Consider the following 26,590-nt stretch of genomic DNA (forward strand, 5'->3'; position numbering starts at 1 on the left):
TAAAAATCAATTTCTGCATTGATTTTAACATGAAGTGGCTCTAATGAAGTTTTCAGCTTCTGGGAAACAGGGAGGAAACCAGCTGTGTCCACAAGCGTGAGATATAGGGTGTAGCGCCACCTTGTGGTTGATTTTATACGTTTTTTTGTTTGTTTGTTTTTTCATATTGCATGGTGCTTGCACTATTACTATTTGAACAAACTCCTAACCCTTAATAGTAGACTTCCTCTCACACCATGTGCTGTAGATATGAATGATACGTCAAATCCTTTGACTTTCTATTCTAAGTGATCAGACTTACCTGGTGGTCAATAAAATGGGTAAAAAATCCCATAGACTTGCATTCAAGAAACTACCCAAGCCATATCTAGTCATTGTATTATAGACTTGGGGGTGGCTTGTTTGACTTGGGCCAGTAAACAGCCACCCAGAATACCCTAGTAATGCCTGACAACCACCAACAACACCCTAGAAACCACCTAGCAACACCCTAGCAACCACCAGTAACACCTGAGCAACAACCTGGCTAGCAAAGCCTTAGCAACCACCTAGTAATGTCCTGACAACCATCTGCAGCTACCCATGACACTCTATCAATGCTCTAGCAACCATTTAGCAACACCTTAGCAACCAATCATTACTTTTCACCAACTACCATCAACGCCCTGGCAACCTCCCACAACAGCCTATTAATGCCCTGACAAATACCCACAACACCCCAGTAATCACCGAGCAATGCAAAGGGAACCACCCACTACATCCTAATAATATCTTTAACAACCAACTACAACAGCCTATTATTGTCCTAGCAACAACACCCGAGCAAATGCCTAGCTGGCAACACCCCAGCAACCATCTAGCAATGCCTTGATGACCGCCCAAAAGTCCCTAACAACCACCAATAATACACAAGCAACTACCTGGGTAGCAACACCCTGGCAACCCCCTGAGCAATGTCCTGACAACCACTCACAACTACCCTTTGCTCCCTAGCAATACCCTAGCAACCACTCATGACACTCCAGCAACCACCAAACTAGGACCTAACAACCGTCCTCAACACCCCATCAATCCTCTGGCAACCAACCACAACAGCCTATTAATGCCCTTGTAATCACCTAGCAATTCACTGTCAACTACCAACAACACCCAAGCAGATGCCTAGCTAGCAACGTCCTGGCAACCACCTAGCAATGTCGTGACAACTACCTGCATCTACCCATGGCACCTTAGCATCTAGGGCCTGGACAAAACTATCGATGCACCGCCAATTTTACAAATGCATCGCAAATCTATTTTGAGCTTAGTTTTAACAGTAGATGGCACTCTAGGCTATTTTTTAACCGCATGCTCAAATGCACATGAAGAAGAGTGCTCGTGCGTTCAGCTGAGTCTGACAAGTAATCGCACCTCAGAATGCTTTTATGACATGAGATTATTATAAACAGCCCACTGCAAACACCCTTGTAATTCGCTTCAACCTTTTCGAACTTTATGAATGGTTATTTAAGGTTCAAGTGGTGTGTGTAAGGAATTGGAAGGAAGCAGAGTACGGCTGTTTCTAAAGCACGCAGTGCCATCTGCTGTTGAAAACTAAGCTCAGAATCGATTCGAGAGAGAATCATGATACATACGCAAAATATCAGAATCGATCCAGAATCATTTCTTGATTCACGATGCATTGATGCATTGTCCCAGCCCTTCTAGCAACCACTAGTAACACTAGTAGCAACCATCAAGCAAAGACCTAGCAACCATCCACAATCCCCTATCAACAACCTGGAAACCATCCACAACTCCCTATTAATGTCCTAGCAACAACCCACAACACTCCAGCAACCACTCGCAACACCCTCGAAAGACCCTGGCAACCATCCACACAGTGAGTTTCGCACAGGTATGCATCTTTTCTGTAGTTACATAAGTATTGCTGCTTGACACTCGGTGGTTGGGAATTTTTGAATGGAGTTCCTGTTTTTAAGAAATGATTTTCTGGAGTGGCTGGCCATGTCATGTTTACTGTAAGCTGGGTTTGATGTGTGTGAGCTACGTTGAAGAGTTTGTTGAATATAGACACAGTAGATGTTTTGAGAAAGCTGTTTGAGAAAACATGGTCTTGTTAGGTTTGTTCAGGGTCTGCGGGGTTACCAGAGAAGACAAGTGTTGTCTATCTGGACCCTCTGCATGTACACACACACACACACACTTTTACATACACATTAGGCATTAAGGTTAGGAGCCAAGAAAATGGCTTCATCTGACTGGCATCTATCTCACTTTGGCACATTGCCTTTGTGTGTGTGGGTAAATAATGAGCAGAGAGCGTAGTGGAGCTGAAGTGGACAGTATGTGATTTTTCAGGGTCTGAAGGTTTCAGGTCCGGTTTAGTCAGTGTAGTGGAACCAAGATCTTAATGCAACGAGAGCCATTGATTTGCTCAGGCTTTCCCATAAGCACTTCATTGGAACCAATTTTCATTGTTGCGTGGTGGCACGGCTCACAATAACGGTGGCACGGTGCCCTCAATCCAATTTAGGCATCTGTGTTCCATCTTGGCGAGGACTGGCCTCGGTATTTACAAAGATCCATTTAGTGTGGGCAGCAGCCTCTCTCTCTCTCTCCACTGGCTCCGGCTCATATGGCGCTTTGAGTTCACTGTCCTTTCAAACATGGACGCTTTCCTGCTAAATAGAGCCTTCAGTTTCTGGCTGAATTTCCCAGTTTGTTTCTGGCATCCATGGATGCCAAAATTTGTTTGTTAGCTGTATTCAGCTATAGACGCTTTAGGATAAAGACAGAAGGTGCGTGGATCGCCTTTTATTAGTGTTAAAAGCTTTAGATAGTTTTGTGCTCGGGTCACAGTAAATGAGTTATTGTGATTTGTTTTAATGTTTTTAATTATATTATTATACACTAAAAAGTTCAGCACAGATATAATTTCATTGCCTGCTGAGCTTCATGCAGTGGCACTTGACAAAGAACGCCCTCTGTCGCTTTCTCTCACACGCACACTCAACGTGAGAAAAATAACTGAATTGAGCTCTTTCACGTCTTGCGTTTGAACGGAAAATTTCACACAAAATTAAGTCAAAATGTCTGTCTTGGCTTGTATCCTAGTAAACATAGTCGGTTATCTTAAGTGAACATAAACAACAGTTAAAAAAGAAAATTCATGTGTAGCAGTATCAGTATATCCGTGCATTATGTCTTAAAGTGACAGCGGCCTAATATTCCTGCTGCTGTGTTTTTAACATTAATCAAACAACAAAAGACTCACTGCTTAGCTCTCAATCACTCAAATCACTCACTGCTCTTAACTGAACTTCCGTAACTTTAATAAGGATTAATCTATCTTTAATTTACACGGTGAAGACTATGCAGTGTTATTTTACATTTGATTATTCAATTTCTGTACATAATCTACCTAAACTGTATCTAACTACTGTTAGATCTGCCTAAAAAAACATTAAAAAAGCATCTATGTGTTTCTTGTAGTTTATTTGTTCTTATATTATTACAAACTGTTTACTTGTCTTTAATAGTTTTTGAAAATTATATTTTATATTTATAGTTTATATTTATGTAGAATTTTTTTCATTTGCATTGTTCTTGCATTCAATGTAAAAACTAAAGTCTGACGAGTAAAAAGCCAATGGCAACTCGAGCTTCAGTGTGTCCGTAGAGGGTTTAAAAGTGATAGCAGAGATATTTATAATGTTACAAATGATTTATATTCCAAATAAATGCTGTTCTTTTTAAAAAAAAAAAAATTAGCTGTCACGTTGTGGCTGTAGTAATGCACTCGAAGATGAGGAATCAAATGAACAGTCTTTATTAAATCCAAACAGAAAAACTCTGCAGATCGCAAGAAGGAAACAATGAGCACAACCACATTAACTTAGACGATACCGGACAAAGGGAACTGAAAGAACTAAGGGCTTAAATACTGACAGGCAGTAATCAAAATGAACAGGAACAGGTGTGTGGAACTAATTAACAACCAAGGAAACTACCTGACTTGTAAAAAGCATTCACGTCCTCAGAGAACTCTGAGAGCTCCGACTTCTACCACACGACTGCTGAACCACCTGACCGCTGCAGTTTCATTTTGGTTTTGCCACTGAAACGCATAATTTCGAGTCAGAGGGTGTGAACAGCTCCGAGTAGGATGTCACATATGGTCATCTTGTAATTATGACATGATTACATCATGATGTGAACGTAGCATAAGATAATAATAAGAAATGTTAAAAACAACTTACCTTAATGCAGGATGACTTCTCAGTCCCATGTTTCTTGGGAATATCCCGGGTGAGCACCAAGCTTTAAATATATTAAAATAGACACTACGGTTATTTTAAATTGTAATATTATATTATATTATAATGATTAAATAATTAAAATCACACCATATTATATAAATTATTGACAAAGTAATTAGTAACCATACTTGTAATAATCATAGTTATTACCTTTTAATTATATGTTGATTATAATTATATATTTTAGTTGTTATTTTGTTCTAACCAAATTAAACTTGACTGACAATGATTATAGGCTTTTTTCTGTCCTGATATGAGTTAAATCAAGTTTTACAGTGCGTGGATGTGTGTACATGTGGGGTATGTGTGTATTTTGGGTATGTTTGTTTATTTTTCTCTTTACAGGCTTATTCGTGTGTATTTAGACTCAGGCAGATTTGAGTGACAGTTTGATGGCTTATTGTATGTCTGTGGGGAGTGTGAATCCGGTCAGGGTTTTTTTTTTCACCGTGACTGAAGTTGAACAGTCAACACACTGAGTTGTTGATTATCTTATCAGCAAGTAAACCAATTAAAGCACAGGTGCTACCGTTAAGAAGGATCAACATACCAGCACTGAAACATTTGTATGCTACTTTTCCTGCCAGAAGTTAAGTAAAATCTATTGTTGTAGTGCAGTTTTCAAAAATGTGTGATGCAGCATAAAAAATACAATATTTTTACTAATATTATCTATACCAAAAGTATTCCCCCAGTGCCAATCACAATTTGAAAACTGAAAATCTAAAATTTAATAAAAAAAGGAACATGATATAAGTTATTGTGTAATTTTTATATAATTATATAAAATATTGAGGTAATAATAATTATATTAATAATTGTATTTATTGGTAATTCATCTTTTGTTTGTTGTTTTATCCAAAATAATTAACACTGAAAAGGATTAAAGGTCAAAATATTGGATATTTTTTACAGGCTTATGGTAATTCCTGTTTTCTTATGATAAGACAACAGAAGCCCAAATTAATCTCTTTTTTTGGTTGTGTTTCAGATGATATGGAGGCCATCCCTGTTAAACAGTTTATCAAGCATGTATCAGAACTCTACTCCAACAACCAACACGGCTTCTCAGAAGAGTTTGAGGTAAGATCTGCACACACACGCACACACTTTACAGGCATATCCCATCTCTATAACTCTTCCCTCAGCAAACTCCCTCAGACTTTTGTAAACACGGACCCTGTCTCATGTGGTTCCCTCTGCCTCGCTGCAGCGGATCTGTTGACAGGTTCTGGTGTCTGTCTGTGAACAGCTGGGCCGGGATCCCTCCGCGGATGTTTGTTATTTCTGGCAGGTGGCCGTACAGGACAAGCCAGTTAAACTCCGCCTGTGTGAGAATGAATTAGGCCATCTGAACGTTGGCATCTTTTTTCACACTGAGTTTGGACTCTCTCTGCTGTGTGTGTGTTAGTGGGGCGCAGAAGCCAGAAAACCACAACAACATTCTGTCAGACTAATGTGACGGCAGTTTGTACGAGGATGACTAGTAATTAGTTATCCATTGAGTCTTGGGCCGCAGCGTCTGCTTGTGCTGTCAGTGGCACAGGTGAATATCAATGAACGATCTGAAATGTTTGGCCCCGATGATCGCCTCCAGATCAGAGCTGTGTAAACACACACACACACACACACATACACACACTTGCTGGGTTTATTATGTCCTGTGTGGATCAGGATTCTGAAGTGTCCTGATGTTCTGGAGGTCTTTTCTGCAGTAATAACTTTGGCCGTGCCCACATTAGTGTTGTCAAAAATATTGATATTTCAATATGTATCAATAATGAAATATCTGAAATAGTCCAATACTCCTTTTCTGCAGTATCGATACAACGATAGCAGCTGCGCGTTCTCACTCTCTCTTCTCTCCCGTGGCGAATTGACACAAATAAATACAATAGAATAAAGAGACAAATGAAATAAACATGGTTTTTCAGGTGGGTCTAACAGCAGTATTCAGGTAAGAAATACTACAGAAATGAAAGTAAACATGTAAAATAACACTCGATAGTTTTATTGTAAAAATTAAACAGATTAATGCTTGCAATTAAAGTTACGAAAGTAATTCAGTCAGGAGCAGCGAGTAATTTTCTCTTTGTCTTTTGTTTTTTGATAGACATGAAAGACAGCAGCAGGTTTATTAGGCTGCTGTCACTTTAATGCACAAATCCAATATACTGTTACACAACATGCATTTTCTCTCAACTGTTTTACGTTCCATAATGGCAGTTTTCCCTGTGGTATCGAAAATGGTATCGAATATCGATATTTTTCAATGTATCATATAGAAGTTGGAAATTCCAGTATTGTGAAAACGCTATTTTTGCTCAGATGCATTTGTTGTTGCAAACAAATGTTTGAGGTCTGCAACAAAAAACTCATTGAACGTTGCCAAAATTGATTGTTCCACCAGAATTGATGAATTGTTAAGTATAAGCAGTACAGAGATACAATCTGAGCCGGTCTTGAGTTGAAAGGATGCAAACAGATTTTACTTTTACCTGCTTGTATTTATTTTACAAGCTTGCTTATTGATTTATTTACTCTTTGATTTCATTTTATAATAAATATTAAGATTATATGGGGCAAAAAATCTCTTCTTTATTGTACTTTATGCATAAGTTAAACAGATATTGCTTAAATCTGCGGCTCTGCTAATTTCAAGAAGTTTATTTCAAAGTTAATCTTATAATTAAAACACTAAAAATGAAAACGATTGTATATTCAAAAATTAATTTTAAATTAAATTGAATTATTATATATCAGCATGTTTTGGTAGATTAGAAAAAAAAATCCCAATAAAAGTAAAAATGTCCTGAAGGTGAGAAAATATCATTTCATAAAATTTCATTTCTGACACTGATTAATTACTAATAGCCAGCTGCTTGTTTTATGGTCAGTTTTCATAGACAGTTGTCCATTTCTCACGTTTTTGTATTTATGTGAGACAACTCAATTTTGTCACCTCCAGCCTGTCAAAGTATATTTGTTTAATTAATCAGAATATCGAAGAAAACATTTAATTGAATGGCAGCCCTGTTGTTTTTGCTGCACACCTGTTACAGTTGTCAATCCAGAACACTAGCCGTGTGTCTGTGAAGCGGATCTTTTCAAAGAATGCGAATTAGGTTTGTTTCCATCAGGTTGTGGTATCAGTGACCTAGTAACCAACAGTAAACAAAACACTGTAACCGAGCATTCGTGAAGGGTTCATCTGAACACTTATGAATAAGAAAACAATAAACCAGAGCCGTCTGAACTCTTCTCGACTTTATTAAGCGTCACACACATGATGCGAATGAAGGTGCATAAAAACAGGGTGATGGAAACATAGCTATTGAGTGAATGTAATCTGTTGTGTTTGTCATAATGGAAAGGAAAATCTTTCAATTTAGTTTCAAAGTAGGTCTTCTACTTTCCCTCCTTCAGAGGACAGAATGAGGGGAGGAGAGAAGGGGAGGTGTGTGGGTCACTGAGGTTCCTCTGAGGGCCTCACTTGGCCCCTTTGTTTCATGGTGGCTTGATTGACACAGGGAAGTGCCTCAGAAAGTGTGTGCCTGCGCTCATGTGGGCTTGATGGACATTGGGAAGTGGTTCCAAGGGGGGTTTCTGGTGCTGTTTCCCCTCAATGGATTCCTCTGTGGTTCCTAACCCTTCTCTCTCGCCTCCACTACATGAGCAGAGAAAAAACGGGAAGACAGCTGAGCCAAACCCCCTTTGGATGGAGCCCCCCCAGGCCCCTGACAAGTGGCTTTGTGCAACTGGGGCCGAAAAAAAGCAGTGGCTGGGGTGGCAGCGATCATGGGAGCCAGGGAGGAGAGGAGGGTATTGGCGAGGTCCGGACAGGCACGGGGATTATATGCATGAGTTTTTGAGGGGGAAAAGAAAAGTGACTCAAAGGGAAAAAAGGAAGAGGACACTTGGAGAAGTTTGGCATTCAGCTGAAAGCGAAAGACGAGTGAATAGAGAACGCCAGAGAGGAAGACAGATCAGAGTCTGAGAAAAGCAGTGGATGACAGACTTATTTCCTTAAGGTTTTTATTGTAGTTTATTTAATTTGTTTAATGTTGTAAGACACTCTTTAAAGACAACATGAAATCAAAACCAGCCTTATTTACTTGCTTAATAAATCTCCCTGTTGTTTTTGGTTTTGTGCATGATATTCTAAAAAAATATATTATTTTTATTTTTTATCTAAATGTAATTGTTTCCTCCACATCTTTTAAGATAATATCAACTCTTTTAAGATGCTATTAATGAATTGATATTTTTACTAAGATAAGATTAATATAATAGCCCAACAACATAATAACTGCACGGCCAAATAGCTAAATTATCATTTTTTTTAGACTGCAGTTGTTGGTAATACAGCATTTTAGCAAAAAATATGACGTAATGTTACTGAAATAGTAATATTAATAGCAAATAATGAATAAGCTAACAATGTTTAGTTCCCAGAACCTCCTTGAGGTTCAATTATAATAATAATCTTAATAATAAGAAGAATAAAATCTTGTAATATTAATAAAGTTTTTATTTTATATATATATATATATATATTATTTTGAGCCTTCATTCTGACTCTGTCTAAAATGATCACTTGTCAGTAATCTGTCACTTTAATGATTGGCTAACGTCATTGCATAGAAAGACCATATCAACGGTCACTCGTTATTGCACGCAAGTTAGTGTTTTCAAAAATATTATCCATATAAATCGTCATTTATAGACTAAGCATTATGAAATCATTTACTTATGGTTTGTGATTCAGCTGCTGTCAAATCCAATTCAGCTGACTGCTTCATCTGTCAACAAAAGTTTTTTATTTTATTTTATTTTTCCCATTACACTGTGCCTCATTTACAAAACAAAATGCTCAGAACAAACATATAATCCTCCGATGTGGTCCGGAACGCTATTAAAAACAAATGCCGGGATCCTTCTGAAGTCTTTACAGCTGGACACGTCACAGTGAACGTTCTTATACTTTTCCATTTGTCCTGTTGTCGACAGACTCAAGTGCGTGGAGTACGTCCGGTGTAGTCCAGTGTAGTCCAGTGTAGACAGTGTCAGTGATTATAATGGGTTCTACTTGCTTTTGACACGACTCAACACTCACATCCAGTGTAGGCCAGTTAAGCAACTAAGCACCTGTGGCTTTTGGTTAGCCATGATTTTATTTTATTTTTTTACAGAAATAGAATGTTCTTTTTAGGTTTTCAGAATGTTTCCCTAACGAACTTCTTTATTCTGATGTCCGGTAAGCGGTATGGAAGATGGCTGGATGGACGTCAGTAATCAATACTACACAAACAATGTCTTGTTTAAATCTTTTGCTTAATTAATACAAATATGCCAAGCACATCATCATCCATCATATGGTGGATTGAATTAATATGTTTGAATTTGTTCATTAAGATGAAAGAAATATCTATCACTTTACCCCAGTAACCCATTTATTTATTTATTTTTAATTTAACTCAACTACTGATTAAAAATTACTATTTTTAGCATCATTTTAAGTGAGCAATATAGTAATTTTTAAACAATAGTTGAGTTAAATAAAACTGCCCAGCAGGTTGGGTCAAACATTTAACCCAACTGCTGGGTTAAAACAAACCAATCACTGGGGTTTGTCTATATTTAACCCAACTTGGGTTCTTTTTAACCCAGCATTTTTTTGAGTGTAGAGTTTTTGAAATATGACATCTATTCACAGACATCAAAAAATGAATAAATATATATTTGATGTTGACTAAGATAACATTACATTCATTTCTTGACACTGAATTGTAGAGTTTGACATGGACATTTGGTCAATAAACTAACACTTTTTAGTTATCAGTTATGTTAACCATTAAGATACTGTACATCGAGATGTTCTCCAGGGTGAACTTGACTTTCAGCCTCCTCGTCTTGGTCATCATCTTGATTCCATGCATGGCTCAATTTCTACTTTTTTCCTTTTCACAATCGACTGCATTCAGATATTGTAAAGCATACTTTTCAACATCCAATCATTTCCCAATGAAACTATTTTTCTTGCTGAATACCTTTTCATTCCAGAAAGTAAAATAGGTTGGTTAATGGGTTGTTCGTGTTGACTTTAAAAAAGAAACCTCATATAATACCACCAGCATCATGTATGATCTCACAGGTCACACATGAATAGAAGTGACAGTCGTGGACCATCATCACATAAATGTTGTCTTTCTCATGTGGCCTTCTGTGAAGCAACAGCTCTTCTCAGAATGTGAGCGGGGTTAGTTCAGGTGCAGGTAACTAGAAACCACACAGGTGCGTGTGTGCAGATGAGAGACTCATTGAAAACAGCCCCTGGCAGATTTTCAAACATCTTGTGGTTTTAAACAACCATGTCCACACACCCTCCAAACGCAATACAAACACACATCCCACCAATGCACACACAGCTAATTCTTGTTTTCCGGTACATCACTTAAATGTCTCAACGTTTTTGTTGTTAACAGACTTCATCATGTGTTCGTGTGTTTATCGAGAGATCTGTTAACAGCCTCAGGATGTTAGCTGTGCTGAACCTGCTGTACATGCTACCTGCAAACTATTGTCTTTAATACTGCACGTCACATAACAATGTAGGAATATCTTTGTATTAGATGACAAAATATAAAACCAAATTGGAATTAAAGGATTAGTTCACTTCTGAATGAAAATTTCCTGATAATTTACTCACCCTCATGTCATCCAAGAAGTTCATGTCTTTCTTTCTTCAGTCGAAAGAAAATTAAGGTTTTTGAGGAAAACATTCCAGGATTTTTCTCCATATAGTGGACTGCACTGGGGTTCAATAGGTTGAAGGTCCAAATGTCAGTTTCAGTGCAGCTTCAAAGGGCTCTACATGATCCCAGACGAGGAATAAGGGTCTTATCTAGTGAAACAATGTCATTTTCTAAAAAAAAATAAATGGAAAATTTATATACGTTTTAACCACAAATGCTCGTCTTGCATTAGCTCTGCGATCCGCATGGATGACGTAATCACGTTACAAAGGTCACGCATGACGTAGGCGGAAGTACCGATCCAGTGTCTACAAAGCGAATGTCAAACACTCTTTACAGAAAAGGATAAAACAACAATATCAGAAGATTTTGAAGAAAATTAGATGAAGTTTTTTGCCCTACCGCGGTACTTCCGCCTACATCACGCAAGACCGAATTGCTCATCGAATTGCAGAGCTAGTGCAAGACGAGCATTTGTGGTTAAAAAGTAAATTCATTTTTATTTTTTTTTATTTTTTTAATGACAATCATTTCTCTAGATAAGACCCTTTTTCCTCGTCTGGGATCGTGTAGAGCTCTTTGAAGCTGCACTGAAACTGACATTTGGACCTTCAACCCGTTGAACCCCAGTGAAGTCCACTATATGGAGAAAAATCCTGGAATGTTTTCCTCAAAAACCTTAATTTCTTCTGAACTGAAGAAAGAAAGGCATGAACATCTTGGATGACATGGTAAATTATCAGGAAATTTTCATTCAGAAGTGAACTAATCCTTAAAGCAAAACAGCAAATGATAAAAACAATATAAATACTGTTCAAAATTAATTGTATTTGATCACTTTTTTGTTTCATGTAGTAGTTAATGTGATGAACTACATCCCTCCCTGATGAATCACTTGTTATATTCATCATTTGAAAGTCACTTTAGATAAAAGCGTCTGATGAATAAATGTAAATGTAAACTACACCTGTGGTTACTCTGCTTGTACATCTGTGTGAACACTGAAAATCACCTTATTTTAAAATCACCTTGAAAAAATGTGATCATTTGTTTTCAGATAACGCTTGGTTTGAGAATTGGGGAAAATGAAATTTCTTTCTTTCCTGCTCTGTAAATATTATGTTTTTTTTTGTATGCCAAACTATGAAAATGAAACTCATGATGTCTCGTGTGTGTGTGTTGTAGGAAGTGCAGCGCTGCACAGCAGATATGAAGATCACATCAGAACACTCCAATCATCCTGACAACAAGCACAAAAACAGATACATCAACATCATAGCCTGTGAGTCTCTTTCTATGTAACACATATACGGTAGGGGTCCAAAAGTCTTTAAAGTCTTAGAATTTAATTGAAAATTTACATACAGTACTGTTTAGATTAAGTTTGGATTTTGTTTTATGGAAAAGAATACTTGTATTCAGCATTAAATTGATCTAAAGTGACAGTAAATCAGTAAATAAAGGTCAGAAATCAGACGGGCCTCTCACTGTCCATCTCTCTTTCTTCCTCCAGACGACCACAGTCGAGTGAAGCTCAGGCCTCTGGCAGGCAAAGACTCCAAACACAGTGACTACATCAATGCCAACTATGTGGATGTGAGTGATGTCTGCAGAGCATATTGATGTGAGGGCTTCAGTATGAATAAACTTGACTGTGTGTGATGTATATTTCTGTTTCTCTCTCCTCTACAGGGCTACAACAAACCCAAGGCCTACATAGCAGCTCAGGGTCCTCTCAAATCCACATTCGAGGACTTCTGGAGGATGGTGTGGGAACAGAACACCGGCATTATAGTCATGATCACTAACCTGGTGGAGAAAGGCAGAGTGAGTTCTGACAACCGTTACAATTTCTGAATCGTCAAATAACCATTTGTTTCATATGGCCGCTTTAAACTTTGTTCCCTTTTTCGTGTGAATCTCACAGAGAAAATGCGACCAGTACTGGCCGACAGAGAACAATGAGGAATATGGTAATATTGTGGTGACGCTAAAGAGAACCAAAGTAATGGCGTGCTACACACTCCGCATCTTCACTATCAGAAACACCAAAGTAAAGAAGGTAAACAGTTTTCATCTCACCTCCCTCTCTCGTGCACATTCTCATGCTGTACACTGAAAATGGATCATTCAATAAAATGGGTGCCATTATTTACTACTTATGTGTTAGAAATGACTTTAGCGATGAATAGCTGATGCCAACTTTTATTACTAATGAAAATAGACATTTTTCGAAACACATTAACAAATTTTTTTTTTTTTTTTGACCTTTCCCTGACCATGTATTTCCAGCCTCTCCAAATATGCAATTAAAGGGTTAGTTCACCCAAAAATGAAGTTTCTGTCATTAATTACTCACGCTCATGTCGTTCCACACCCGTAAGACCTTTGCTCATCTTCAGAACACAAATTAAGATATTTATGATGAAATCCGATGGCTCAGTGAGGCCTCCATTGCCAGCAAGTTAATTTCCTTTTTCAATGCTCAGAAAGCTACTAAAAACATATTTAAAACAGTTCATGTGACTACAGTGGTTCAACCTTAATATTATGAAGCGACGAGAATACTTTTTGTGCGCCAAAAAAAAAAAAAAAAACTTTATTCAACAATATCTAGTGATGGGCGATTTCAAAACCTCCAGGTTTTGAAATCACCCATCACAATTATCACTTATACACAGTATTTGTTCATTATTCAGATAGACTGTTTTATATACATCTATTTTAAAATCACCTCATCAAGCTAGAAAAGGCACTCATTTAATAGAATGATCCATATTATGCATGGTTTGGCCTGCCTTCCATTACCTATGTGAAGGATTGTGGCAGGGTTGAGCATTAAAAGCCAGAGGAAATCTTAAGGAGCTTATGCAAGGTCCTGGCCTTCACAGCGTCAGTGAGAGTGATCTGCTTTCTGTGTAAATCTCTTTCATAATACACAGAGCCACACCAAGGCCACTGGCAGCAAAGAAATAAGAGTCTTTTTATAGCAGCCAGTTAGATGTGAGTTTAGGTGCCACCTTTTTATGCGGCAAGGAAAAATGCATGTATGGTAATGTATGGTTAAAAAAAAGAAAGAAATCACACATCTGTGCTGCAAGTTTGAATGTCAAGTAAGGGTTATTTGGATATATGGAGATTAATCGGGTGTTTGTGTTTAATGACTGTCAGATACAATTGCGTTGTGTTGTGTAATTTTTTTTTTTGCTACCTGCCAGGGCCAAGTTTCTGAAAATATCCACACAAATATAGATTACTTTTACACGACAATAATATGATTAAAACGGAAACGTTTTTTTTTTAGTTTTCCGCATACACCATTGTCAAAACGATCCCCATTCATACGAATCAATGAAAATGACTAAAAACGCTGTATTCTGCCGGCAGGCCATTAGATGGCAATGAAACACTATAGACTGAACTTGTGCATGACGTCATCGTTCTTACAGATTCACGTTTTTGTTGTTTACATGGAGACCGTTTTCAAAAACTTGCAGTTTGAAACCCGTTTTCAAAAGTTTGCGTTTTCAGACCACCAAAACGGCGTTGTTGTGTAAATGAACGGCCAAAACGCATAAAAAGTTTGCCGTTTTTAGTTGAAAATGGTGTCGTTTAAAACGGCCCTGTACTTAAAAAAAAAAAAAAAAAAAAACTGACTTAAGGATGATTCTCACTAGGAAAAAAAATTAATAAATAGGTCAGGTCAAAGCTTAGGTTATTAAATATGCAATATGTTGTCAATTTAGAATGTAGCCATGGTTATGACTTTTGTTTTTGTTTGGCTTTGCTTTGTTTTGTTTTGTTTGCTTTCCTTTGTTTTTGTTTGTTTTATTTTGCTTTTTGTTGTTTGTTTTGTTTTACTTTGTTTTTGTTTTGCTTTGCTTGTTTGTTTTGTTTGTTTGCTTTGTTTTTTGGTTTTGTTTCACTTTGCTTTGCTTTGCTTTTTGTGTCAGATTGTTTTGTGTCTCATTTTGGATTAATTTAAAAACAGCAGACGTCTGTGTTCTTTGTCCTTTTCTGTTGAAGAGTCATATGTAGTTGTGAGACTTTTGTCTGTTTGTGTTTGCAGGGTCAGAAGGGTAACACTAAGGGCCGTCAGAGTGAGAGAACAGTTCTGCAGTATCACTACACTCAGTGGCCGGATATGGGTGTCCCTGAGTACACGTTACCTGTGCTCACCTTCGTTAGGAAGTCCTCTGCCGCACAGACTCCAGAGATGGGCCCGATGCTTGTACACTGCAGGTAATACACACACACACACACACACACACACACACTTCCACTGGCTAATTTAATGGCTAAAGAGAGCAAAAACAAAAAGATTTTAAATGTTCTTAATGTATTTTCCTCAGTGCTGGTGTGGGCAGGACCGGAACTTACATTGTGATTGACAGCATGCTACAGCAGCTGAAGGATAAAGGCTCAGTCAATGTGCTGGGTTTCCTCAAACATATACGAACTCAGAGAAACTACCTGGTCCAAACGGAGGTGAGTCACCAGTCCAAATCTGTCCTGTTTGTGTGTGTCATCTAGCATGTCTCTTTAGCTCTCTGTTGTTGTTGTTTTTCGTCTGCCTCTGTGTGTTTAGGAGCAGTATATCTTCATCCACGATGCCTTGATGGAAGCCATTCTTGGGAAGGAAACAGAGGTGCCCTCCAGTCAGCTGCACAGTTACGTCAACAACATCCTGACGCCGGGCCCAGGGGGCAAAACACGACTAGAGAAGCAGTTCAAGGTTGGGACTATCTCTTTCCTTATGCAAAGTCATTTCGACAAGCAATTTGTCATTGCAGAACTGCTATGCGTGACACATTCTCAGCATATCAGAAGAAATTTGATTTTTAATGCACATTTATGTGGAGAAGAATTTTGAACCAAAGAAATTGGCTCACTTTTATCGCTTAATACTTTATCGTTTCATACCTGGTTAGCACACTGTGACTTAAACCCCAAGTCTGACAGGTTCTGTGTGGGAAAAATGTGTGATATGTGGTCTGCTTGAGTTTCATGAGTTTGTAAAATGTTTTATTGAGCCCTGAAATTCTCACTTTTTATGGTTCTGTCTGGTACGGTTTCAATACCAGAATATAAATCCACATCACGTTTTATTTGGTAGGCTACAACTGCGGCACATATTTCCTTCCTGTTCCAAAGATTTGAGTTGCAGTACTTAACGTGAGGAATATTTTGTTTTGTTTTGTGTTTGTTTTGTGTTTTAACGAAATCTTTTGTTCTGTTAAAAATAAAAAGGTCCGGCTCGTGTTTTGTTTTGTGTGTTTTTTTGTTTTGTTTTGTTTTGGATTCTGTTCTTTTTTGTTCTTTTCATTTTCCTTGGTTTTTTGTTTTCTTTTGTTTTCTTTTCTTTTCTTTTCTTTATTGAGCCCTGAAATTCTCACGGTTTATGGTTCATAGACTGCAACTGGACATACTTCCTTCCTGTTGAATTCAAAAGGTTGGCTTTGTCTTATGTGATGTATTCATGCTAGTTTGAAATAAAGAAAAAATAATTCTTTGTCCTTGATGTACAGTTGGTGACTCAGTGCAATGCAAGATTTGTGGAGTGCTTCAGTGCTCAGAAAGAATGCAACAAGGAGAAGAACCGCAACTCTTCCGTTGTCCCATGTGAGTAACATAAACTAAAATATTTAAGACAATTAAGGTTTATTAGCATTGTAGCATCTGTTGTCAGATTTAAATGTACATGTAATAGCATATCCAATTTATTTATTGTGTATTGCTTATTGTGTTCTGTGGTGTCTGTGGCCATTTTCTTTTCTTTTTTGTTCTTTTTCACATACCTTGGCCCTTTATGACAATTATCTTTACTAATGTTCTTGAATCCAATTTGCAACACATCTTTCAAAACTGTGCTTGCAGCTCTGTTTGAGCTAATGAGATCACATCACTGACCCGCTTTCTTATTCTGCATCCTGATTGGCTGTTTTTGTCCCTCTCAGCGGAAAGAGCACGTGTTGGTCTTGCACCATTGCCTGGAATGAAAGGCACTGATTACATCAATGCGTCTTATATAATGGTGAGTACCCAACACCCCCACTACAGTTAAACATTAACCTGTACTGGATTTCAAAATAGCACTCAGTGTTCTGGGAAAAACTCTTCTGTTTTACACTCGTAAGAGTGAACATTTGCTGTAATGTTGGTTTTACAGCACCTGTGCACTGGTTTTGAGCACACGTTTTTTCAAATAGTACATAGAAAGGGGTTTATACAAGGCTCAAAGATGACATGTCAATGAGAAAACAGGCATTAGGGAATCAAACACAAACTTCACATGGTAATTTTGTATTTTTAACTACTCTTAAGTGATATCCTAAGCCCTAAGATTTTTTAAGTGACTGAAATTAACTAAGTAGATAGGGTGGGTAAATTGGGGCACTTTTTGAGTCTCTTTTATATATGCTACCTGTTGTTATGGAAGCCGGTTTCCGCCACTAAATAAAAACAGTAATTGCGACTTTTTATCTCAGAATTCTGACTTTTTATCTCGCAAGTGCGAGTTTATATCTCACAATTCTGAGATATAAACTCGCAATTGCGTGATATAAAGTCAGAATTGCGAGATATAAACTCGCAATTGCGTGAAATAAAGTCACAATTCTAAGATATAAGCTCGCAATTGCGTGATATAAATTCACAATTCTGATATAAACTCGCAATTGCGTGATATAAAGTCACAATTCTGAAATATAAACTTGCAATCGCGAAAAAAAGTCAGTTTTACACAATTGTGAGGAAAAGAAGTCAGAATTGTGACTTTATATCACGCAATTGCGAGTTTATATCTCACAATTCTGACTTTATAACTCGCAATTGTGAGAAAAAATTCTGAGATTAAAAGTTGCAATTACTGTTTTTATTTTTTTATTTAGTGGCGGAAACGGGCTTCCATATGTTGTATACTGAAAGCCAAAATAATTGATTGCATTTTTTGAACATTTTCTTACTACTACTAGGGCTACTACCGGAGCAATGAGTTCATCATTACCCAGCATCCCCTGCCTCACACCACTAAAGATTTCTGGAGGATGATCTGGGACCACAACGCTCAAATCATCGTCATGTTACCAGACAACCAGGGCCTGGTGGGTATTCAATACCATCTGCAAAGTTCCTATTTGCCTTGAGTGATGTCATGCCTCTAAGGAGGGAAACTCAAGATAATGTTATATGCTGTGCTCCTCAAGGTCAGCTGATGCCTTATTGTGAGCAGTGAATTATGGGAATTGGTTGTAAGAGCATCAGTCTTTCTGAAAGTCTTTAATTAATTCGCGTTGATGCTCACTCATGTTTGTTTCCACAGGCGGAGGATGAGTTTGTGTATTGGCCGAGTCGAGAGGAAGCCATGAACTGTGAGGCGTTTACAGTCACCCTTATCAGTAAAGACAGACTCTGTCTCTCCAATGAGGAGCAAATCATCATTCATGACTTCATCCTGGAGGCCACACAGGTCTGTCTTTGAAGGATAAGATGTGGAATGAAACTAAGAAGAATATATAAATAATTGTATGTGTTTCATCTAATATTATGTCACTGTATATAATATAGATTGCGTTTGGTAATTTTGGAAATGATCTGGCTGTTCTTTAATTCGCACGTCGTCAGTAGATCACTTTTATGGGATTGTGCTCTCACGCTCTGCCCTGTTTTGTAAATCTGGTCCTAAGTCAGTAGGCGGTCTTTTGTGGCTGTACGAACACATTCGATCACATGATCGTCTACACTACGAAAGCAATCCGGTCGAATGCGTTTTCGATTAACTCTGGAAGCGGTTGAAAGTAGACAAGCTCAAAATGTTTTACACCCCGTTTACACCTTTATTACTCCGCTTCACATCGTGCCTAACAACGCTCTTCAGTCGTGACTTATTCACGATACAGCACTATCCTCGAGTACCTTATTGCTTTCATAAAACGGTTACCACACAATACAAATATTAAAGCCAACAATATGTATCAATGCATCTTTCATGAAGTAAACTTTCACTTAAAGCCTTCCTTCCGCCGGAAAAAATAGTCCCTGACCGTGAACAGCAACAGAAGTTACATTATTACACCATTAGATGGCGGCACAGACTGTCTTTATGAGTGTGTCAGTCAGTAGTGAAGACTTTTATATTGAAAAGACTGAATTGTTGTGAACACAGTACAAGACGCAACTGACAAATGCTTTGACTAGCGCTGTCAGTCATGGGAAAACCCCTTAAATGTTAAAAGGACAAGATAAAACATCAGACATTTAAACAGATTTTTTATTATGAACATAGGACTGACCTGAAGGAAAATGTTAAATCTGATTGCAGGTAATAAACTCGCTCACTCGATTTTCTAACAGTTTCTGCCACTGCAAACCCTCTTTTGGCGTTAAAAAAAAAAACTACTGTCAGGATTTACTAAAGACACGCAGTGAAAAATTAGCGCTGAAAAGGCGTGGACACAGTTACACACATAGCCGTGTTTTATCGGCCAATCAGAATCAAGGACAGGAACTAACCGTTTTATAATCAAAAATACAGTAATTTTGAAATATTGTTACCATTTAAAATAACAGTTTTAATGCATAATTTATTCCTTTGATGGCAAAGCTTCAATGTCACATTATCCTTCAGAAATCATTCTAATATGCGGATTTGGTGCTCAAGAAACATTTATTATTATTATCCATGTTGGATACTTTTTACATACATTAAACAACAGTTGTGCCAATTAATATTTTGTGGAAACGATGGTGAAACAATATAAATAATTTGAAATTATCTCTCTCTTCCTTTCTCTCTTTAGGATGATTATGTTTTAGAAGTTCGTCATTTTCAGTGCCCAAAATGGCCAAACCCTGACGCTCCCATTAGCAGCACCTTTGAGCTCATCAATGTCATCAAAGAAGAGGCCATGACCAGAGATGGACCCACTATAGTGCATGATGAGTAAGTAATGCTCTTTTATTCAAAATTTGCCTCTTTTAATTTACAATTTGACTTAGAAAACCTGTACAAGACTGACAACTGCCTTTGGCTTTAGAGGTTGGAATGAGAGAAACATTGGTTCAATCACAATTTGCATACTAAGTATCTGAGATAATATGTAGCATGTCAGAAATGTAACATACTACAACATTTTTTCACGTTTTGTGACTTGAGGCTTACTTCATACTTGCTTTGTAGTGTATGCTTATACTTTTTGTACCTAATGTGCAAATTCAGCCTTAAATTCTCAAACATTCACTCTTGATACGTCAGCTTTTTGGCCATCCTTCATGTTCAGCTCATTCTAGAAATTTGATGGAGGCTTCAATTCAGTCTTAATTTTCACCGAGTGAAAACACAAGGCCTTCCATTTAAGACTACAAAGAGTTCACATTCCTTCAAGCCAGAAGTAGCTCTCTGTCAAACCCCAGGGAGACGGTAAGCGCAGAAATATCTCCACAGGAGAGCCAGATCTTTGCTTCTGTCAACAGCTTCTGCAGGAGGAGCATTTGACAGACTAGCTTATCTTCACCGCTAATGAACGCGATGCTAATTAAGACAGCCATCTTTTCGAAAGCTCTTAGGGTGATACCATAGTAACATTACACATTTTGAAAAGCTCAATTAGTCCGCCATGTTTATCAGATGAGGCAAGCAGACCTCATTAACATAATGAATAAACATGAAGGGGCTATTGTTAGTCGTTTTGTTGCAAAGTGATGTCTGCTGAAATTAAAGGATACTCGTTAGAGCTAATTGGATCACAGCATCTTAGGGTGTCAAACAGTAGAAACAGTAATGAATTCGATTCCCATAGATTTAAATTTAGTGTTTATGGTGGGAGACATTGCACTGCTGTCAGAGACACAAGATGAAATGAGACAGAAAATGGCCTGTACCAGATGATCTATAAAAATAGAAAAAAATATTTCTGCTTATAGCAAGCAGCAGTTTCAGTTTCATTCTTCCATGTACTTCAGCTGCCTCTGTAATAATCTTCTGATACGGCACAGAACGTTAAGTGCGATGTGAGTGCAGGCCAGCAGGGGAGTGGGGAGTACGCCCTAAGAAGTAAAATAGGTTGAACGACATTTATGTTTATACTTTTAAAGGACAAGTTGCGATGAATAAATGTTGTGATGGTATTTCCATCAAGAGGTGCATCGATTTTTGGTCAAGATCTTGAATTGACAATGCAAGAGGTGAGCACTCTGTAAAGTCTCCTCCAGCACAACCCAAAGACTTTCAATGAATTTAAGGAATGGACTCAGAGGTGCCAATTCATGTGTGAAAATGATTCTTCAACCATTCTTTCATAATTTGAGCCTGATGAATCTTGATATTTGTCATCCTGGAATATGGTCATGATGTGTCTTCCTACACACACCTCGCAGTGTATATTACCATATACAGCAATATAAATGTTTGTGTGTGGACAGGTTTGGTGCAGTGTCTGCTGGGATGTTATGTGCTCTCACCACACTGTCACAGCAGCTGGAGAGTGAAGGAGCTGTGGGGGTCTATCAGGTGGCCAAAATGATCAACCTCATGAGACCTGGAGTCTTTACCGACATTGTAAGTGTTTATATTGAGGTTTATATGTTTATACAGGTCGTATTTAGAGGTTTAGTTTACACACACACACACACACACACACACAAATGAATCATTTACTCACTCTCAAACCTAGACTTTATTTCTTCTACAGAAGAAATGCTTAATAAGGCACCAAAATTCTTACCAAAACAGAATTGATCAGCAAGCATTATTTTACAGAGCCCCGCACATGACATGCAGAGAAAGAAGAAAACATGATTTGATCCACGACTAATTAATTTGTTCCCGAATTAATCACAAGGGAACAGGGTTAATAAATTGTGGTCAGAAAATTTGTTCCCAAATTAGAACGAATTCAGACAATTTGGCGACGGATTTAACTAAAAATGAGGAAACAAATTAATATAATGTTGCCACAAATTCGTTCACACAACTTATTAATTCTCGAATTAGAACACATTTTTACAACATGGCCTAAAACAAAGGGACAAATTATTAAAATGTGGCCAAAACATTAATTCCCACGACGTATTCATTCGTTCTCGAATTAGAATGAATTAGTACAACATGGTCACGACTGAACTAAAACGAGGGAACAAACAAATTCTTAATTTGTTGTCACAATATATATATTTTTTTCTTCATGTTATGTGTGGGATCATACTATTTAATCCATTTTAACAGCAAAACTGTGATCTCTTTGGTACCATTCAGCACTTCACACTCCATTCCAGTAAGTGATGGAAGTGATAAAAGGTGTGTTTCTGCCACCTACTGGACTGGAGTTGGAAGGAGGGTGCAGAGCCATATCTAGAGACCAGAATTCCACAGAGAACATTCTAGTAAAATCATAGCATTGTGGCAGCGAATTTTGCACGGCCGGGCATCAATCGCTTGTTTGTTTGTGTTCGTTTTTCAGCTAGTTGTCTAGTTTTCTAAACGAAACATTATTTTCCTCTGTGCCCCATTCTATAGTCATGTTTTGTCTCCCTCTGTTTTTCAGGAACAGTACCAGTACCTTTACAAAGCTATGCTCAGCCTGATAAGCACGAAAGAGAACGGATCAAGCCCCATGTCCTTGGACAGAAACGGCAGTATGGCCATGTCTGACGAATCGGACCCGGCTGAAAGCATGGAGTCCCTCGTCTAAAGCCCCCGAACAGGCGCGAAGAGGCACTTAATCTAACTTTGTAAAACTTCAAGGACTAAGACAGACTTTTTCTGAGGCCTTTTTTGCCAGAACTCTTGGTTAAAAGAATAACCTGATTACTTTTTTACACTGATAAAAAGTTTTTGATATTTATTTTTTCGCCATTTTATGTCTTAATGTTATCCTACTGAACATTTGCACCGACGTTTTTTGAGTTCACGACAAACAAAACAAAATGAAACACAGTTCTGTCTAGTTTGCACTATGAAACTATCAGTGTTACTGCCTACTCCACCATCTCGACCACAGTCAGGCCGTCTCGCTCGCTTGAACTCTCACTGTCACACCGTTGTTTTGACATTCCATAATAAAGCTGCTCTCCGAAGCTTTAGAAACGACCGCCACAAACGAAAAACGATTTCCACGCACACCTCAGAAGCTGGAAAAAGAGATTAATCCCACGCCCAACTTGCGAAGACTCGCCACAAAACGCCAGATTCACCGACGAAAGACCATATGAGCTATATGGACTGTTAGTTTTGGTTTGTTTATTTGCTCTGATCATTTTGCGCACCCCAAATAGTAGATCTATTCATTATGCTTCTAGTTAAACCCATATTTACTTTCGAAAAGGTGGTATTAAAACAGCTACTGTGAACTTTTGTATGATTCATATTCTGCTTTTAATATATATGAATATATCGTATATCATGATAACTTGTGCTTTTGTAAATGTTAACTGTCACAGTCACTGCGCTCGGTTGAAGGATCCGCAGAGCTCATGACTTCTCTAGCACCCCCTGCTGGTTTGATTTCGCCATTGCTTTATGCTGCAAGCTGCTACTTGTGTCACTTGAGTGCGACCGAACAGGTAATGATATCGCATTACCTATGGACTCATAATGTAGGAGGTAATTCTGTTATTTGCCCACTTAATTTTGTAATTTTTTACTGCTCTACTTTGTCCTCTTTTTTTTTTTTTTTTAGCTAGCTCTCTGTCATAAGCCGTCCCATAACTTTGAGAATAATGTATACAAGTCTCTCGATGCCTTCTGTACAGTCTCATTTCACCTCGGCAGGTGTGTGTATGTGTGTGATATAGGTGTGTGTTGTGTTTGGTATTGACTGGTTTTACTAGAAACCTGTAGACTACGCATTTCTTCACTAAACAGACTTCTCACAGTGTCATTTCATATCGATTATCCTCAGATACGCTAGGAAAAATGGTTACTGTAATATCATAAATGGTTTTCTCATACCATACAGCGCAAAGGCCTTGCTAACATAACATTAGAATCAGTCTTAAAAAACAGGGGACCCATGATTCATTAATTTTTACCAAAGACTAAACTGTCACTCCATTCACAAAACGTGTGAGAAAGTGTTTATTTTTATTGGGAAAGAAGTTTTAAAAAGAATGTTTTTGATGGTGTCTGGAAAAACAATGTTGAAAAGGATGATTCCACAGGCAAAATAATGTTTGTTTTGTTTTTTTTGTTTTTGTCAAAATTGTTTCACTAAAATTGTTTGTTTCACAGGTCACTTTTATTTTTATTTTTTGCTTTTTTATGTTGCAATTAAAGTGAATGAGAATGTATACAATTACTGATTTCTTTTGATGTGAAGAAGAAAGCTGTTGAATCTTTGTCTTTTGAAATGCTTTAGAAAGATAACGTTATGATGTTAAGATGGAGAAGACACTTATTGAAGGTGTTTATTCAATTAATGTCTTGTTTCTCCTAAGAAGGAGGCTGAAAAATTAAGTTACATCTCTCCAACATTTGGGGTAATATTCTGACTTTGCTTGTACATCACGTAAGGTCATTGGAGGTAACAAGTTGCATTTCTAAATCTTTTCTTACATTTATGTCCTGTGGTGTCCCCTTTTTTTCCTTTTCTTGCCCTAGCATTATTTGTGGGTTGCATTTGCAAACATATTTGCATTATCATGTACATATCTTTTGTCGCTTCAATAACCCATCGCTCTCTGAAAGCTTTGTATCCTGGCATATAGTCGCAAACGTTATATTTTCATATAAATCAACTTTGTTTGTTTTTAGTTTTGTGTTTAGTTCTCATATTGATGGTTAACACAAAATGTCCCCAGATCCTTCAGAAGGTGGCTGACATCACATTCCAAAAACATTCACAACAATCATAAACTAAGGCAGTGATTGTGGTATTTCTTTGTTTTTTTCCCTCTTTGAATCTAAATAAAATCTGTTTCATTGTCCAGAAGTGCAATAGAATAGCTCTTCTAAGTCAAAGAATAATTCTCTCATATAAAGCAGGTGGGTGTCACCATCATATCCTCTTTTTGTAATCTGGAATAACACACAAAGGATTTTTTTTTTCTTGTTTTTTTGTTTTTCTTTTTGTTGAAAGCTATATCAAAGCATTCTATTATAGTGTTATTTAATATGTAAATTGTATTGCTATACATAAAATAAAATATGAGTTTTGATGTACTTTAAGTAAATCTCCATGTTGTACATTGTGTGGAGTGAGAGTCTATGATGCTTGGTATTGGTTATTTGTATTTGATTGCTTCTTTACAATAGTGTTGTAGTCAAGGGAACGAGACCAAGACCAGACCAGCACTCCTCAAATTCATCTGCAAGATCCACGTTTACAGCCTGAGAAATGTCTTATATGTAATCAATAAATATAGTTGGAATAACAAGACTATATAGAGCTGTTACCAATCAAATGAAAGCACTAACAACACTGGCATGTGTCCACTACTTCTAAATTGGTAAAATTACAACTGCATAAATAAATAATGTTGAGATAAATGTTTTAAAAATTGAACATTAGTCTCGCGTAGCCAGACTTTCAGACTGACGGCAGAAGGTCTGGACCAAGCAGCAACCTCCCCCAGTTTATCTTGAAGCCAGTATGGAAGTGACTTAAACTGCAATTGATCAACTAGGGACAGGCTCCAAAAGAGAGCAAAATCTCATTGAGTCCCATGTTAAAATGCCCAACTTTACAGCAGAAAAACAGCCTGTTTACAGCCTGGTACAAATTGTGGTTTTGGTCTATATAGCTAATTTTGCCCTTCATGACAACTTTGGGGGGTGTGAATTTTTTTTATAACTCGTTCATTTAAATTATATTAAGCCTTAAAGTTCTGCATAATTAAGGGCGTGGCCACTTGAGTGACAGGTGGATTGTCGCTGCTGTCTGTGAGTCGTCACGTTACCTCAGCTAATTCCAGCCGCTGAACTTGGCATCTCTGCTGTATTTATGCCTTTTTTGGGATTATTTCATACAAAATAATATGGCTTGCTGTGTTAATGGTCGAGACAGATGTGTGTCTTCGTCCATGTGCACTCATGCGGAAGATAAACAGAATACACATTGTTGGATCGTCTTGGCATTGGCTAAAAGTTTTGCCCCCCAGATTTCAGTAGCCCCTCACTGCAGAACACACGAGATCCAGTGGGCGGAGAAGGGTAGGTTAAGGGTTATGTAAAGTGGGAGGAGATGGATCCAGATCCAGGGGGTGGAGATGGGTAGGTTTAGATCCAGGTGGCAGAGACAGGTGGGTTTAGGGATATGTAAAGTGGGAGGAGTTGGATCTAGGTCTTGGATCTGGATCTCGTGTTCTGCAGTGAGGACCATTTCCTAGATTTACTACAATGACAATAGCTGGAGAATATGCCTCCCAAGACACCACAAAATCTGACACATATATCAATATTTCATGGATTTAACACTTTTGTGGACAAAAAGTGCTGTTGTTTGTTTTTCAATGGGTGTTCATGGACATTTTAACGTTACCCAAGTGAGACGCATTGGATTCATCTCGCGATCGCTATTT

General features: G+C 37.7%; 1 protein-coding gene across 1 annotated transcript in view; it reads left to right on the forward strand.

Moving 5' to 3' along the window:
• The window catches only part of ptprga (protein tyrosine phosphatase receptor type Ga), a 276,522-nt gene extending 251,266 nt beyond the window's left edge, over window positions 1-25,256 (forward strand). The window contains 15 exon segments of the mRNA XM_051912024.1: window positions 5,314-5,405; window positions 12,263-12,359; window positions 12,591-12,673; window positions 12,770-12,904; window positions 13,005-13,139; window positions 15,147-15,319; window positions 15,430-15,565; window positions 15,666-15,812; window positions 16,606-16,699; window positions 17,035-17,111; window positions 18,052-18,180; window positions 18,399-18,545; window positions 19,876-20,018; window positions 21,497-21,632; window positions 22,618-25,256. Coding sequence (XP_051767984.1) covers window positions 5,314-5,405; window positions 12,263-12,359; window positions 12,591-12,673; window positions 12,770-12,904; window positions 13,005-13,139; window positions 15,147-15,319; window positions 15,430-15,565; window positions 15,666-15,812; window positions 16,606-16,699; window positions 17,035-17,111; window positions 18,052-18,180; window positions 18,399-18,545; window positions 19,876-20,018; window positions 21,497-21,632; window positions 22,618-22,764 — 1,871 coding nt within the window. The 3' untranslated portion in view covers window positions 22,765-25,256.
• The last annotated feature ends 1,334 nt before the right edge of the window (window positions 25,257-26,590 follow it).

Source organism: Ctenopharyngodon idella, chromosome 11 (assembly GCF_019924925.1).
Source record: "Ctenopharyngodon idella isolate HZGC_01 chromosome 11, HZGC01, whole genome shotgun sequence".
NCBI classification, from domain to species: Eukaryota; Metazoa; Chordata; class Actinopteri; order Cypriniformes; family Xenocyprididae; genus Ctenopharyngodon; species Ctenopharyngodon idella.